Source organism: Gopherus evgoodei, chromosome 23 (genome assembly GCF_007399415.2).
Source record: "Gopherus evgoodei ecotype Sinaloan lineage chromosome 23, rGopEvg1_v1.p, whole genome shotgun sequence".
In the NCBI taxonomy this organism is placed as follows: domain Eukaryota; kingdom Metazoa; phylum Chordata; order Testudines; family Testudinidae; genus Gopherus; species Gopherus evgoodei.
Window position 1 is genome coordinate 4,026,994 of NC_044344.1, and position 15,763 is coordinate 4,042,756.

The 15,763-nt window shown below is 53.8% G+C and overlaps 1 protein-coding gene across 1 annotated transcript; it reads left to right on the forward strand.

The window, feature by feature from the left end:
• The first annotated feature begins 1,874 nt into the window (after positions 1-1,874).
• On the forward strand, positions 1,875-13,629 carry ARL5C (ADP ribosylation factor like GTPase 5C). Its single transcript, XM_030541675.1, has 6 exons — positions 1,875-1,941; positions 4,619-4,679; positions 5,620-5,767; positions 7,876-7,959; positions 9,306-9,457; positions 11,882-13,629. Exons 1-6 carry the CDS (start codon positions 1,896-1,898, stop codon positions 11,928-11,930), a joined length of 540 nt encoding a protein of 179 aa, XP_030397535.1. The 5' UTR covers positions 1,875-1,895; the 3' UTR covers positions 11,931-13,629.
• The last annotated feature ends 2,134 nt before the right edge of the window (positions 13,630-15,763 follow it).

Below are 15,763 nucleotides of genomic sequence, written 5' to 3' on the forward strand. Positions count from 1 at the left end.
CTACACTGGCATTTTACAGCGCTGCAACTTTCTTGCTCAGGGGTGTGAAAAACACCCCCAAGCGCTGCAAGATACAGTGCTGTAAAGCGCCAGTGTAAACCGTGCTGCAGCGCTTGGAGAGCGGCTCCCAGCGCTGCAAGCTAATCCCCACAGGGAGGTGGAGTACCTGCAGGGCTGGGAGAGCGCTGGGAGAGCTGGCGCTGCGACCACAGCTTTGAAGTTTCAGGTGTAGCTATACCCTTAATCTCTCTGTGGTTCAGATCCCTGATTGTAAAATGGGGCTGATGATCATTCTTTGTTTCTGCCTCCTTAGTCTGGAAGCAGTTTGAGGCTGGGACTGTCTCTCCTCTGTCTGTACAGCACCCTGCGCAATGGGGTGTTGATCTCAGTTCAGACAGGTAACAAACAGGCCATATTTGTTTAATCACCACATGGCCTATGCCCACGAATGGTGAAGAAGACCAAGGCTATGGACAAAGTGCCAGCTCTTTGCAAGGTTGGCTGGTGTCAGGTCTCTCCCTTCATTTCAAAGGAGGACATAGTTCCCTGCTGACCCAGGCGCTGTAGATTTAAAGTCCTCTCACCTCAGCCTACTGCTCTGCCAGTGTGAAAAGGGGATGGATGAAAGTTTTGCGGTTCTGTCGGTCAGCACAGTGGGTGGAGTCGGAGAAAGAGCATTTCAGGGAAGCTTGGCTCAGCTTCCAGATCTTTTCATTGCTGTTAAATATTTGCTAAGGGGGAGCAGCTCTGGGTAAATCCCCCTCTGGCTTTGTTTGCTGCCAAAGTTTCTGTTTCAGGAGCTTGTTTTGGGTGTATCAGTTCCAGTAAAGTAAGAACCAGCCTGGACCTTCACTCCCAGATCAAACATCCCTCCTTCCCAACAGGCACCGAAAGGGATTTCATTCTATATCCACACTGCTTCTGAGGTTTCAGGTCGAGGGGAGAAACTCCTGAAGCACCATGTGCAGAACTTTGCCAACCCACCCAGAAGCAGCATGTAGCAGCATCCTCCAGGGAGAGGCTAATCCAGAGAGAGCTGCAGCCCAGATCTCTGGACATCAGAAGTTTGGATAGTCTGGATCAGATGTGACTGAGCATGAGAAATGGGAGGGAGAGGGGGGTCTTTCTTGGGGCAGAACCTTTGCCCCCCCCCATTGTGGTTTGAACTAGGCTGCCATGTGTGGGTGCAGTTTTTTGCAGTATTATTTGTTTTGTGGCAGTGCCCACGAGCCCCCATCATCAACCCGGGCCCCACAGCGCTAGGCGCTGTATAATCAATCACAGAACGGAAAGAAAGCCTGTCCCTACTCCAAACATTGAGGTATAACACAAGTGACAAGAGGCGGATACCAACAGGGGGAATACTGGGAGACAATGCGAGTCAGTTGGGAGTCCCTCTTTTCCAGTGTAACCAGAGATTGGCCCAAACTCCAACTGGAGCGAGATGCCCCTCCCAGCTCAGGGGCAGTCAAAATCCCTGGCTGGGATCTTGAATTTTGGGGCTGGGTCCAATCCAACAGTCTCCCCTTTGCCACAGGGGCTGGTTGTGCGTGGGGCCTGGGACCCTCAGGCTGGAGGTGGGAAGAGACAGAGTGGGGCTGGGACCCCCAGGTTGGGGGTGGGAAGGGAGGGAGTGGGCCTGGGACCCCCAGGCTGGGAGTGGGAAGGGACCCCCCCCCCGGCTAGGAGGGAATGGGGCTAGCTGGAAATTCCTCTTTGCCCCCGACATCAATCACCCCCCCTCCGGGACTCAGCGCGCAGCTGCCCCACGGGAAACCCCCCCAGGGGGCGGGGCCAGGCCCGCTCCCTGACGTCACGGGCGGAGGCTATAAAGCCGGGGCGGGCGCGGGCCCGGCCAGTAGCTGCAGGCGGCGGGTTCGCGGCGCGGTGCCGAGATGGGGCAGCTGCTCGCCAAGCTGATGAGCATCTTCGGCAGCCAGGGTAAGTGGGGGCGGGTCTCGCGGGGGGGCCGCTCGTGAAAGTGGCCTGGGGAAGGTGGGGGGCTGCTGGAGTGGTTGGGGGGTGTAGATTGGGGGGCTGTAGGGGGAAGGGGCTGGGGGGAGAAGCTGCAGGGGGTGGGCAGGGGCCGGGGGGGGGAAGCTGCAGGGGGTGGGCAGAGGCCTGGGAGGGGGGTTGTGGGTGAGGCAGGGGGCTGAGCTGAACAACAGATGGAAGAAGAAAGTTTCTTGCAATCAGGAGACCAGGGAAAACAAAGGAGCGGGGGGGGGGAGCCAGTCTACTGGGGGGCTCAGCAGTCGGTCTTCACCCCCTCTGGGTGTCCCCTGGCCACTGGGGCCCAACGCTGGCTGCTGGGGGATTTCAGACATGGGTCTCTTCACCCTGGGGTTGTATCTGAAATCAGCTCACTTCTCTGGGGGGCCGGGGCTGGGCCCCAGCCCGCGGATTTGGGGCTTTGCCAGGCACAGAATAGTGCCTGGGAAGGGGTCCCCCCCCGCTGGCATTTGACCCGCTTTCCCCACCCTGCTTTGTGCTGCTCTAACTTTCCTGCCCTTCGGGCTGCCCCTGTCCAGCAGCCAGGGTGGGACAGAGCAGCCTCCCTTCCCCGGGCGCCCCAAACTCCGGCCAGCCAGACTGGCCTGGGCTCCCAGACAATGCAGCCGTGCAGCCCATTGTGTGGGCGTCTGGTCTGGAGAGCAATCAGCTTCTCTTGATTGTGAGCGGAGCCCAGAGGGGGAGACGGCTGCTCCGTCCGTTTCCTTCCCTTCGCCCCCCCCCCTCCGAAATTATTTTTACTCCGGCATTGATGTGCCTGCCAGGATTTTTCCTGACTGAAGCAGTTTCAGTTCAGAGCCACAGATCTTGGCAGAAGCTGTGGCTCCCCTAGATCAGTGGTTCTCAACCAGGAGCCTGGGGGGCCCCGGGAGGGGCTCTGCGCAGGTTTTGGCGGCGGTGGGGGGGCTGCCAAGCAGGGCCGGCATTAGACTTGCTGGGACCCAGGGCAGAAAGCCGAAGCCCCACCACCTGGGACTGATGCTGAAGCCTGAGCAACTTATCTTTATGAGCTGCTGTGGCATGGGGGCCCAGGTGTTTGGCTGCTTGCTACCCCCTAACGCTGACTTTTCTGTGCAGAAAAACAGTTGTGGCGGCACAGGTGGGCCGTGGAGTTTTTCTAGCATGTTTTGAGAGGGGGCTTGGAAAGAAAAGGGCTGAGAACCCCTGTTCTAGGTCCTTCGCCTCTCTTGCATGCTGGGGCTGGGTGCCCCTTAAATCACAGCTGTTCCCAGACTTTGCATGGTGACCCTGCTGTGATGCTCACATTTCATACTCTGAGCAGTTCGGGTCCAAGGATAGGTGGTGTCCTGCCTCTCTTCTCTCCCCCTCCAGCTCCACAACAGCCACTCTCAATTCGCAGGCTTGGTTACGCACTCGCCCGGTCCTCCACTGGTGTTTATTGGGGATAGGGTGATCAGATCTCCTGATTTTGTAGGGACAGTCGTGATATTTGGGGCTTTTTCCTATATAGGCTCCTATTACCCCTACCCCGTTCCGATTTTTCACACTTGCTGTCTGGTCCCCCTGATTGGGGAACTCTGTGTCAAAGGGATTTTGCACTGGCTGGGGGCGGACTCTTGAGAGCACCGAGGTCTGGGGGTAAAGTGAAGTGTGGAATGGAGGGAGTTTGGAGATGTTCATTTGCACCAAAGCACAGAATTCCCTTTGCTATGTTGCAGCCGGTCCCCTCTGTTTCCCTCGAGCCAGGCTTATTGGCCTCTTGGTTGGGTTTCTCTTCTGCCTGCTTTTAAGATCAAAATCCCAAATGTATTTGTAAATGTCTGTCTGTCTCAGATGTGGCTGTCTATGATCCTTCTCTGTCCCTCATCACCACAGACACAATCATTAATGTATTCATCCCCCGACTCCCCTGGAGAGAAGGCAGCACTGTGGTCCCCATTCTGCAGGGAACTGGGGTGTAGAAGCTAAATGGCTTTTTGCAGGGGGTAGGGGTGTGTTGGCAAACCAGCGGATAGAATCCAGGTCTCCAAGTCCTAGTCTAGCCTCTAACCACGGGACCCACCATTCCCCCCGTCCCCCATTAAACTAATTACTAGTTAACATTTATCTTGCAATAGTATCTAGATGCCCCAGTATCCTAGGTGCCGCGCAGACACAGCGTAAGAAAGAGTCCTTACAGTATAAATAGACAAGACAACATGGGAGGGAAACTGAGGCACGGAGCTGAGCCATGACTGGCCCAAGGCTACAGAGCAGATCAGTGGCAGAGCTGGTTCCCAGTCCAATGCTCTATCTGTTAGATCCTTGGAAACTGTCAGTCCCTCTCTAGCCACAGTGCTATTCCAGATCTGCTCCCTGGGGTGGTCCCAGTCCAGTGTAGACGGAGGGCCTTGGAATCTTGCATCATTCGGCTCATGGATTTTTATGTCCCTCGTGTTTAAAATACTGCTGCTCAGCTCCCCCTCTCCGCTTGTCCCCAATCAGAACCAGCCTGCTCATTGAAAGCCGTCTGATTTTCCAAGTGTTGGACCGGGGGGGAGGGGGGGGCAGGAAGCTGGGTTACACCCTGGATTGGCTGGATTTGCTGGGTGCCTCTGTCTGACTGTGCTAGCTTCCTCCTGACCCTGCCTCTTTGCTTCTGCAGAGCACAAGGTGATCATTGTTGGCCTGGACAATGCAGGGAAGACCACCATCCTCTACCAGTTGTAAGTATTCCCATCCCTTCATCTCCCATTCAGAGTCAAACCGCCAGCCAGATGGCTGAGGGGGAAGATGATGTATCCCTGCCCAACCCCCTCTGCTGCAGAGCCTCCTCCAGCAGGCAGCAAATGGTCACAGCAAAACAAAGATGCCTGCATCCTATCTTCACATTCCAGAAGGCAACGGGGTTAAACTGAAATCAGCAAGGGAAGGTAGGGCTCTACGGGGGCCAGAGGCCTAGTCTGAAGTTGTTTCTATTAACTAGAGGCCCCAGCTGAAATCAGGAGCCCATTGTGCCGGGTGCTGTACAAACCCATAGTAGGAGATTGAGCCGAGTACAGTAGAACTTCAAGTTATGAACTGACCAGTCAAGCACACCCCTCCTTTGGAACCGGAAGTACACAATCAGGCAGCAGCAGAGACGGGAAAAACCCCAAATACAGTACAGTGCTGAGTTAAACTTAAACTATCTGAAAAAAGGGATAGTTGAGAAAAAAAGATTTGATGCGGTAAGGAAACGGTTTCATTTAAATTAAGGTGGCTGAAAGCAGCGTTGTTCTCCTGCACTGTAAAATTTCAAAGCTGTATTCAGCCAATGTTCAGCTCTAAACTTTTGAAAGAACCAGAATGTTTTATTCAGCGTTCTGAACTTCCTTGGAGGTTCTACTGTAGACAAGACAAATGGTGGGAGGAGGGGGAGTATTACAGGTGGGAAACTGAGTCAGAGAGATGCTAAAGTGAGTTGCTCAAGAGTCTGTGTCAGAGCAAGGAATTAAACCCAGGTCTCTAAGATCCCCATCCAGTTCTTAACCACAAGGCCATCCTGGCTTCATGCTCATTTGCTTCTTGGGAAGCCCCTGGTGTGCCCCATTCTAGGGGACAAGAGAGGGTCCAGTGCTGGGTTATGCCGGGGTGGCTCTTATGCCTGGCCTGTGCCTCCCACAGCCTCATGAACGAGGTGGTGCACACGTCACCCACCATCGGCAGCAACGTGGAGGAGATCATCCTGAGGAAGACCCACTTCCTGATGTGGGACATCGGGGGGCAGGAGACGCTGCGGTCCACGTGGAACACCTACTACTCCAACACAGAGGTAAGGGGCCGCGTGGGAGGAGCAGCACCACCTCGCTCCCCTCCCGGGCTGGTTGCGCTGGTCCTGTGATGCTCGCCTGGGCTTCATTTGTTTGGCAGATTGGAGAAGCTGGTGGATTTTCTTGTAGTTACAGTGGAAGGGAGAAGCTGAGTGACCACGATAGCAGCCAGATGTGTGCGCAGATGCTCCTCAGCCCTGACCCACAGCCCGCTCTGCTACTCCAGTGCTGGGACCCCTGCATGCAGCTCTGCTTGCTCTGTCAGTGTTAGGATAGCCTCCTGCACCTCAGCCAATACAGAGCAATCCTGACCCACACCATCCCTTCCCGTTGTATTCTTGGGGGCCCACCAGCCCTGCCAGTGCGCCTCGGTCCTGACAGGCAGCCCCTCTGCGACTCTAGTCCTTGATCCAAACACGACTCTGCTGACGCACCTGTGTACTAGTGTTATTCCAACCCTTGAGCTCCGTGTCGCTCTGCCATAACCACACAGTTCCATGTGCTACCCTTGGAGCAAGAGGCTAGCTGACAGCCTCCCTCGCTTTCTCTGCCATGTCTCCTCCTCACGCCACAGCCCAGTGTCCGGGATTCCCCTGCTCTGGGATGTGGGCAGCCGGCAGCAGCTGCGTCTGCTCCAACAGGTGCCTCAGAGGTAGCTGCTGGAGCGGGGATGAGTGGCCTCACGCTGTTAGATTCCCACTGGGAAAGCTGATTTGATCAGGTTCTGTTGCTATTTCAGACTCTTACACTTGTATAGCAGCATCAGATGGGATTTCCATAGGTGTCCAAATCCCCTTGGGTTTGAGTTCCTAATTCCCCACGGCTCCTCTGGCAGCCCCAGTTTGAGCGCCTGATCCTGCATAGCAATGCTTACTCGAGCGATCACTTCCATTGATGTTAATGGGGCTTCTTCTGGGAGTAAAGATGGCAGAGTCAGACCCTTTCTTTCTAACTTGTTGACTATCGCACCGTTCCTTTAAGGAGAGCGGAGCGGGTGGCTTCGGAGAGTGAACAGATTTTTACTGGGGCAGGGCAGAAAGCGGGTGGGAATTTGGGGGGAAGGATCCAGAGGAGGTTCCACTTCTCTAAACAGGGTAGAGTTTCCCCTTTTGTCTCAGCTTGTTTTGAATGGGATTAAAATACTATCCCGGAGAGAAGAGCGCCCTGGCAAAGATCCCCAGCTGTTTCAGCAGCGCAGAGAGGGGCAGGGAGCCGAGTTCAAACACGTCCTTTGTCTTTCCTTCCTGGCCAGCATTCCTGACATAACTCAAGCTGGAATTTCTCTCCCGCTGCTGTCCATATTCTGTTTCGCGATTCAGAACAGATCTTGCAAGAGCGCAAGATTGCTGTTAACTTTCCATCCACTCCAAAGCCCCAAGCCAGTCGAGTTTGGCTGTGACATTACAATGAATTATTTGTTGTGGGGTAGCACCTAGCTGTACAGCCACCGAACAAATGTTGGCTTGGCCGTTAATGAATGGCTCCGGGGGGTGGAGTCAGTGTCTTTCCTGGTTACCATGGAAAGTTAGTCCATGGGAAGCTCTCTTTTATTTGTATTCCAGTAGGGGCTAGAGGGGCCAATTGAGATTGGGGCATCATTGTGCTAGGGGCTGTACATGTACATAGTGGCACAGTCCGTGCCCCAGTGAGCTGTAATGTACAGACAGGCCAATCTTGGGAGAAAGAATTATTCTCCACAGATGGGGAAACTGAGGCACAGAGTGGCTGCAGCTTGGCCAGGGTCACCCAGGGCATCTGCGGCAGAGGCAGAAATTGACCCCAGGCCTCCCGAGTCCCAGCCCAAGGCCACCCTTCCTGTCAAATGATTGTTTCACTTCCTTGGGGTCTCTGGTGTCGTGCCAGTCCTCTGCAGAGCTTCCCAGGCTAGACATGAGCTGAATTTTGGATGTCAAATAGCAGCAGGAGAACATGTTTGTGCAGCACCTGGCACAGCAGGGCCTGGATCCTAAGAGCTCCGCTAATACACCTGATAATGTGCTGTGCCCACCCGAGCTGGCTCCTACTCCATCTACAGCTCTTGAGCCAGGCCTCAGATGTTAGCCCAGGACCAGGGTGTTCGATCGACATCTGTTCTTTCCACCCCCCCCAGTTTGTCATCCTGGTGATTGACAGCACCGACCGTGAGCGGCTGACGGTGACCAAAGAGGAGCTGTACAAGATGCTGGCCCACGAGGTGAGTTAGTGCTCGGGTCGCCCTTCGTGGCCACAGCCTCATGTCCAGAGTAAAGCTGCTTTAGTCTAGTGAGTTGGGGGCAGATCCCTGGGCGATGTTGCTGGGAACTTTGCGATGCTCCATCCCACTCAAAGGGCCTGATGCATTAGAGGCAGGGTACCCAGCTGTTTCAGGCATAAGGCCCCAGCCATCCGTAGCGTAGGCGCCAGCTCCGTGGGTGCTCTGGGACTGGAGCACCCAAGGGGGAAAAATTGGTGGGTGCTCTGCACCCAGCAGCAGCGCCCTGCCCTCCGCCTCCTCCCCGAGTGCACTGCGTGCCTGCTTTTTCCCCTGGCTCCCAGCGCTTGCCGCCGCAAAACAGCTGTTTCGCATGGCAAGTGCTGGGAGGGAGTGGGGAGGAAGGGAAACGCGGCGTGCTCGGGCAAGAGGCTGGGCCGGGCCAGGGATTTGGGGAAGGGGTTGGAATGGGGATGGGGCTGGGGGAGGCGCAAGCACCCGCTGGAACTGGGGAAAGTTGGTGCCTATGTTCCATACCACGGAGTCCTAGCTGCGTTATCCCCCGTGCTCTGTAGAAATCCCTGGGTTCGTTCTGCTCGATGTCTCCGTATTGCCCACGTAGGGACTGATGGATCATAAAGCAGCTCCTCGCTTTCCTTCAGCTGCTGGGTGTCACGTGAAACAAGTTTGTCGAGTCTGGTGTCCTGTTCAGAATGGGCTTTGAGGAGTGTTCTGGATTATTCAGTAGCATCGAGAGGCCCCAGCTGAGGTCAGGGCCCCATCGTGCCAGGCACTTACAGCCCCCTGTGTTGACGAGGTCACAATCTAAATAGCCACAGGGTGGAAGGGGAAACGGTGGCAGTGACTCGCACAGTGTCACCTAGCAGCTCAGTGGCAAAGGTGGGAACAGAACCCAGGTGTCCTGACTCCCAGCCCAGTGCCCGGCCTGCTTGGTCACTGGCCACGCTACGGGTGTCTGGATTCATCTGGCCCTCATCACTCTAGTGTCAATGCACAGGGCTCAGGTTAACCAGACCTCTTCAGGGTCCCTTACGGTTGCCAACCCACATGTGCCAATCTCCTGGTCTTTTCATAAATTGGGAGCCTCTGTGGTGCTTTATTCCAGTGCCGGGGGTGGGGGCAGAGGTTTCTCCAGTGCCAGGAACCTCAGCCAGCGATTGCATTAGGAAATCAGGCTGGTGGAATGTCTCCTGTCCGAAGCTGCACCACCTTAGTACCTAGCACTGCTTCCCTGCCGCTTAGCAGCACCATCGGGCTGGGGGATGTTCACGTGTGGGGGGAGCTGAATGGAGGGGGGAGAAAGTTAATGGTGGGATCTCTCTCCCCAGGACCTGCAGAATGCGGCGGTCTTGATATTTGCCAACAAGCAGGATGTAAAAAACTCCATGACTACCTCTGAGATCTCCAAGTTCCTAACCCTCAGCTCCATCAAGGACCACCCATGGCATATCCAGGGCTGCTGCGCCCTCACGGGAGAAGGGTGAGTGCACCACAGAGTAAACTAAGCGGTCCCTTTTGGTGTTTAAGTGTCCTGTGGAACTCTCTCCCACAAGACAGGAGTGAGGCACAGAGCTTAATGGCATTCAGCAAAAGCTTAGGGGTACGGCTGACTGAAAATTTTCTGTGTCAACTGTTTTTGGTGGAGAACTGGATTTTTGCTTAAAGGATATTTGTTGTGAAAAGTGTTTGCTTTGTGCCTGAAAGCCAGAATACTTTGACTTGGAAATGCTGTCCTGGTTGGAAATGCTGTGGTTCAGTTGCTTCCTGTCCCCAGTCTCCTCCCAGCCGGACTACATCTTCCGTGATGCACCATGGCCATGGAATCTTGTGATGCAAGAGGAAAGCCTGTGATGCATCATGGGAGATGTAGTTCAGAAGCCTCATGCTCCCATTCAGTTGTATAGACAAGGTTTCCGCTCAGACTACAACTCCCATGTGGCACCTGGATGGCATTTCCAAATTGAAGTATTTTGCCATTTGAATTGCTGCTGAAAATGTACTTTCCATGGGGAGAAACCCCAGAACCAGCTCTAGGTGGAGACATACAGATAATCAGCACATCGAATATCTTGTTAGACTGGGTAGGACTATCTAAGAGCTAGAACCCTCCTGTGCCAAGCCATGAGCCACTTTCTTCCATAATTGTTCGCTACAGGTTTCCTTGTAGCTTCTAGTTCTGACCACTGTTACGAGACGGGAGACTGAGCTAGACGGACAGCATGGCAGTTGCTGTGGGCTCACTTCTTCCCTTGCTTGGCACGGGCGTTTGGGGGCACCTTGCAGTTGATTAGCTAGGGAAGTGCTTGGCTTGTGGGTACTCATGCAATGATCTATGCTGGCTCTGTTGGGGGTCGCGCTGTCCTCTCCGCAGATCAGTAGCACTAAGTCGGGGAAAGAAGCCAATAGAAGGTCAGGTGATTCCTGTAACTAACTAGAACTGCTGGGGTCCTGCACAGCTGGTGCTGGAGGGGAGATTCTGGCACCACAGACGTAGGCAGAGTCCCCACACATACAGCCCGGGCAGATGCACATCCCAGCCTTGACCTGCAATGACTTGCTTTTAAATGTTCTAGCCACCTCTAAGTGTCTGTTGTGTGCAACTGGTACCCTTTACATGCGAGGCGCTGGATGTAGTGGTTAGAGCAGAGGACTGAACTGGGACTCCAGCGATCATCTGTTGTGAGGGGCGTGGGGGTCTAGTGGTTAATGCAGAGGACTGGGAGTAAGGACTACTGGATTCCATTTCCATACTGGGAGGGAAAAGGGATGTAGTGGTTAGCGCAGAGGGATTCCTGGGTGCTCCCTCAGCTCTGTCCCTGAGTTAGTGAGACTGTGTGCAAGGCACTTTACCTCTGACTCAGTTTCTCCATCAGTAAAGTGGGAGCCGCTCCTAGGAGTTCATCACTTCATTTTTTCCAAACTCTCTGAACACCTCAAACAAAAGGCAGAAGCCTCGTCTCAGCCCCAGGGCACTCAGGTAGTGTGGTGACTCACGCAGACAGAATCCTTCCAGCACCAGCTGTGCTGGTTTCATGGGAACAGCCTGGGAACAGATGCCAGGAGGCATGACAAGTGTTTGCTCAGTTTGCGGACGCACACTCTGGGGACAGGTGCGCCTGTCTGGGTCCCGTCAGGTTGACTGGTACTGGACCTATAGGCTGAGTAGCTGGGGCTTGGTTAACCAATGACTCACTGCTCAGATGAAACTTAATCCACATTGTCTCTAGCCCCTTGTCTCACCTCCCAGCCTGTAAAGGGGCCCTGCCTTTCTCTGTTCTCAAGGCCTTTCGATAGCAGGAAGCTGACTCAGCTGCGATTGTGGGATATTCGGGCTTCTCAGCCTCTAGGAATCGGTGTCTCCCCCAAAGTGGAGCCTGCTCATTAGCAGGGGCAGCTCTTGTTTGCTTTGCTGATGATAAGGACACCCTGGACAGTCCTTGGGGGGACTGTGTGGAGAGCCAGGGACTGGAGCTACTTGCATTATATTGAAATGGAGGCAGCACAATCTAGTGCTTAGAGCAAGAGGGGGCTGAGTTAGGATCTATGGGTTCTTCTTTCAGCTCTGGGAAGGCAGTGCAGTGTAGCAGTTAGAGCTGGGAGTGGGGTTTTGCATCTGACCTTTGCAAAGGGAGTGGGATCCAGTGGTTAGAGCAGGGGAGCTGGGAGTCAGGACTCCTGGTTTCTCTTCCTGCCTCTGGTCAGAGTGGGTTTTATTGGTTAGAGCAGGGGGGCTGGCAGCCAGGTTTCCTGGGTTGAATTCCCAGCTCTGCCCCTGACCTGCTAAGCAGCGCAGGCCTTTCACAGCCTTGCCCTTTGCCTCAGTTTCCCTATTGTGTAACCCTGTGGCAGGTGGTATCAATGCGGAACGTGGTTTTTAATGCGCGTTCTCTCCCCATTCATGCAGCTTGCCAGCTGGCTTGGAGTGGATGAAGTCTCGAGTAGCAGCCAACTGACTCATCTGGCCAGACATATGACGGAACAGTGCAAAGCTCTCAAGCATCTTATTTATTTTTTTTATACATGTGAGTTTCAGCCTGGACTTCCCTTCTAAAGCAGCTGAAGCTGGAATTTTGTACGGACAGTGTATTTCTGAGCCCGGGTCAGCATGGGAGCTGGTCCCTCCTGGATTGCATGTCTGGAAGGAATCTGGATCATATCTGCTGGGTGGTGGGTCCGTTCTGGATTGTGTCTCTGAGGGGAATCGGTTCTGGGTCATCTCTCTTCTGGATCACATCTGCAGAAAGGGAAACCAATCTCTCTGCTCCAGGCCTGCACTTAAGTAAAAGCGGGAACAAAGACGCCTGGAGCATGGGAATCTTACGCACACGCAGGCCCAGCGCCGCATCCAGCAGATTTACCAATAAGCTATGAAAGGAAGAACCTCCCTCTCCGGAGTCCAGTTAACAGGAAATGCCTTAGATCTTCAGATGGGGATTGGGGATAAACTTTGCTAGAGGGCTGGGGAGGGGCGTAATAACCTTTAAACCCCAGTGCCCCTCTGTGCTGCCTATGCTCTTCTCCAAACTCGGGTGGTGTTCGGGGCAATCATCCGAAACCTTCGGGACACTGACATTTCCCAGGATTTGCTCTGCGATCATCCCCGGGTCGCTCAGCGACACATCGACCAGCGCGCACTGGATGTTTCCCAGCATTGGTGCTTTCCCTTGGCCCGTCTGATCGAGGCCTTGAACATCTTGTATTTTATATTTTTTAACACAAGCAGGAAAGGGCAGGCTTCGTGGCTCTGTTCCTGAGTATTTCTCTTCTGCCGTGGCCCTGGAGCAAGAACACAGATCTGGATTCAGGCCCCTCCTCCAGCTCTGTTGGAGGGCAGAGATTCAGTGAGGGTGGGGAAATACGTGTAGGTGGGAAGAGCTGCCCCAGCCATGCCCCAGGGAGCAAATTTCCCCCTTCACGATGGTTCATACCCATCCCTTCCCCCAGGAGCCGCTGATGGGTCAGGCACAGCAGGGCCAGATCCAAGCGCCACTTGATCTGTGTGGGACCTGGCATCAAGACCAAATCCACGCCCTGGATCCGGACTCAGGGATGTTTGGGTCTGACCTATCTAGCCCGTGTCCCATTTCTACTGAAGATCGAGTCTCACTCCGGAGGCAGCAGGAGCTGACGGTCAGGGAGACCCATCTGGGTTCTGCTCTTGCAGACTTGCGGGGAATGACGTAGCTCTTCTGTACCTCAGTTTACCCTGTTGACAAGTGCCTGCCTTTGTAGCGTGACCTGGAATCCCTGGATGTGAAGGATGCTGGATAAGCACAAAGGACTTGGGGTGGGGGTGAGGGGAGGTCACTATCAGGGGTTCCACTGTTTGGTGCAGTGCTCTAAACTGGTGTGACCCCAAAACCCACTGGAAAGGTGCCTGTTGAATCCATTGGGCTCTGGATCAGCCCCTTAACGAATCTTCTTCAGTTAAGTGCTTTTAACTAATTAAACTTGTCCCATGAATTTGCATTTGCACAGGCCCCCTGCCAGGCTCAGAGGAGTGGGACAGCGTGTCACAGCTTCCTGCCTTGCGCTCAGATGGGTTTTTTACGATTTCTGGGATGATCCATTTGACTCTCCAATTCTGTATTTTTTATAAAACTTGTGTCTTGTATTTTATACCTGATTAAAGGCGCCACTATTTAATTTTTTGCACGATGGAGGTCTTGTCTTTTATTAGCTTTTCCATCCTTGTGGACAAGGCGCTGGGCTGGGATCCAGGAGATTTGGGTTTAATTCCCAGCTCTGCTGCAGATTGCCTGTGGGATCTTGGGCAAGTCAATTAGGCCCAGATCCTAAAAGAAGTTTAGGCACCTAACTTCCATGGATTCAATTGGAATTAAGCGCCTAAACAGCTTTGAAAATCTGGACCTCAGTTCCTCCATCTGTGAAATGGGTATAAAAAACCCTTCCTTCTCCCAACTTGATCCCTGTGTGTCTATTTGTTTTCTTTATATATTGTGCTCATCACAATGGCATTGGAGCTCCTTCCAGTAGTGCATTAAGCAACATGACTAATGTCTGTCACGTGTTTTGTTCTTTCATCCGCTCCCCATGGGGGGGAGAAGTGTGTGTGTAGTGGAGTGTTTTATTTTGGAAAATTTTTATTAATCTGTACCCTTTGCTCTGTTTTTATGTTGCAGATGGGTAGGTCAAAGAAATGCACCTGCCACTTTGAGTGGAAGGTGAGGGAGTTAATTTCCTGAGGGGGGAGCTTGTTTCAGTCTTGGGACAGCCCCTGGCAAAGCTGTCCCCTGCCTTATTGATATTAAGCTCTCTAGGGTGGGAGCCTGACTTACTATACTTATGGGCCATGCTCAGCACAGGGGCATCCCAATCTCAACCGGAGTCTGTAAGCACCATTGAAACACACATCACTGTTCCTGGTTCCAGCACAGAGCATGAGCCCAAGAGGATTCTATTCATGTTTAGTTCTAGTGTTCATTGGTAAGGAAGGAAACTCATGACGTCTGCATGTCAAATTCTGCATTCTAGCAGAGCGCCAGCTCTGATGTAGTTAAGGTAGCGAAGGCCGTATTGTTCAAAGGACACTTCTTTAAAGGGCACCAACATCCACAAGCTGGCTTGGATTGCTGTAAAATTTAGTATGCCTCATGGGGTGCAGGAGAGGATTAGTGATCCAAATTTGGGGTCAGTGGAACAAGGGGTTCCTGAGATATAGCCCCCCCTCCCCCCCCCGCACACCATGTCATAAAGCTGACACATTCCACTGGCCTCACAGCAGGGAATGTGAGCGCTAACACTGCATACTCCAGAATTCAGGGGAATTTTCAAAGATGTGTTTTTGTCTGAGCTGTCAGTTTCTCCCATTCCCTTCGATCAGCACCACAGAAACCCATCCCATTGCACACGTGGCCTGCTGGGCTTTTCCCGCTTTGGGACCCTGGTTGGCAGCAGCAAAGTTCGGTGACAAAATTCCTGGCCTCTGTTGGCCGTTTCTAGCCTGCCCTTCCTTGCAGTCCCATTGTCTTCCACTTTCCAGCTCAGAAAGGGTTAATGAGCAGGAGGGGCAGAACCTGCCTCCTTAAAAAGTTTTATTTAGATCGGAAGAGATTCAAGTCGAGGATGCTGGATAACTTGTCGCCACTCGCCCTGTGGCCTCTTCCTGTCGGCCGATTCTGCGGGTCAAGCACTTGATTTGTATCTTGCTGTGCGGTGGGATGGAAGCCTGTCCTGTGCTGGTTGTGGCCAGCTGAGTGGTGCCTAGGGAAGTCTCTCTGTACAGGAGCCAGGAGATATGGGGGGCAGGTGCCCCTCTGCCTCGGCATGCAGAGCCCCTTGCATGACAGGAGTGGGTGAATGTTTCTTGGGCACTTTGCACTATTACCAGTCAGGTGGCCAGCAGGACCGGTCTCTAGCCGGGCCCCTAGGAGTGTTATACGGTGCCGATGTGGGGTGCGTTCTCCCAGGGGCTGGGCTCACAGGCTCAGCGTTAAAGGCTGCAGGCGATGGAGCTGATCATCGCTGGCCTAGGAGTTGAGCTGAGTCAGCAGGGCATTGGGCGGAGCCCGCTTGTGGGGTAATTTTACCTCCATGTGAGAGAGGAGCTGTGCGTGTGTCTGTCTCTGCATGGAAACCCCATGAGCTCACAGCTGTACGTAAACCTCAGAGAGGCAGCTGGGCCTAACGACATTACAGAGAGACATAAACAGGAAGCGCGGGGAGGTGCTTTGTAGGGCAGGGATCTGTGCAGTGGCAGCTGATCATAATCAGCATGTTGCTCCGGCACCACACCAGATACAGCGCCTCCAGCCGGGCAACCCGC

Coding starts and splice junctions, on each gene's coding strand:
- ARL5C (XM_030541675.1), top strand. CDS start 1,896: ATGGGGCAGCTGCTCGCCAAGCTGATGAGCATCTTCGGCAGCCAGG. Junction 4,680..5,619: donor ACCACCATCCTCTACCAGTT/GTAAGTATTCCC, acceptor TGCCTCCCACAG/CCTCATGAACGAGGTGGTGC. Junction 9,458..11,881: donor TGCGCCCTCACGGGAGAAGG/GTGAGTGCACCA, acceptor CCATTCATGCAG/CTTGCCAGCTGGCTTGGAGT.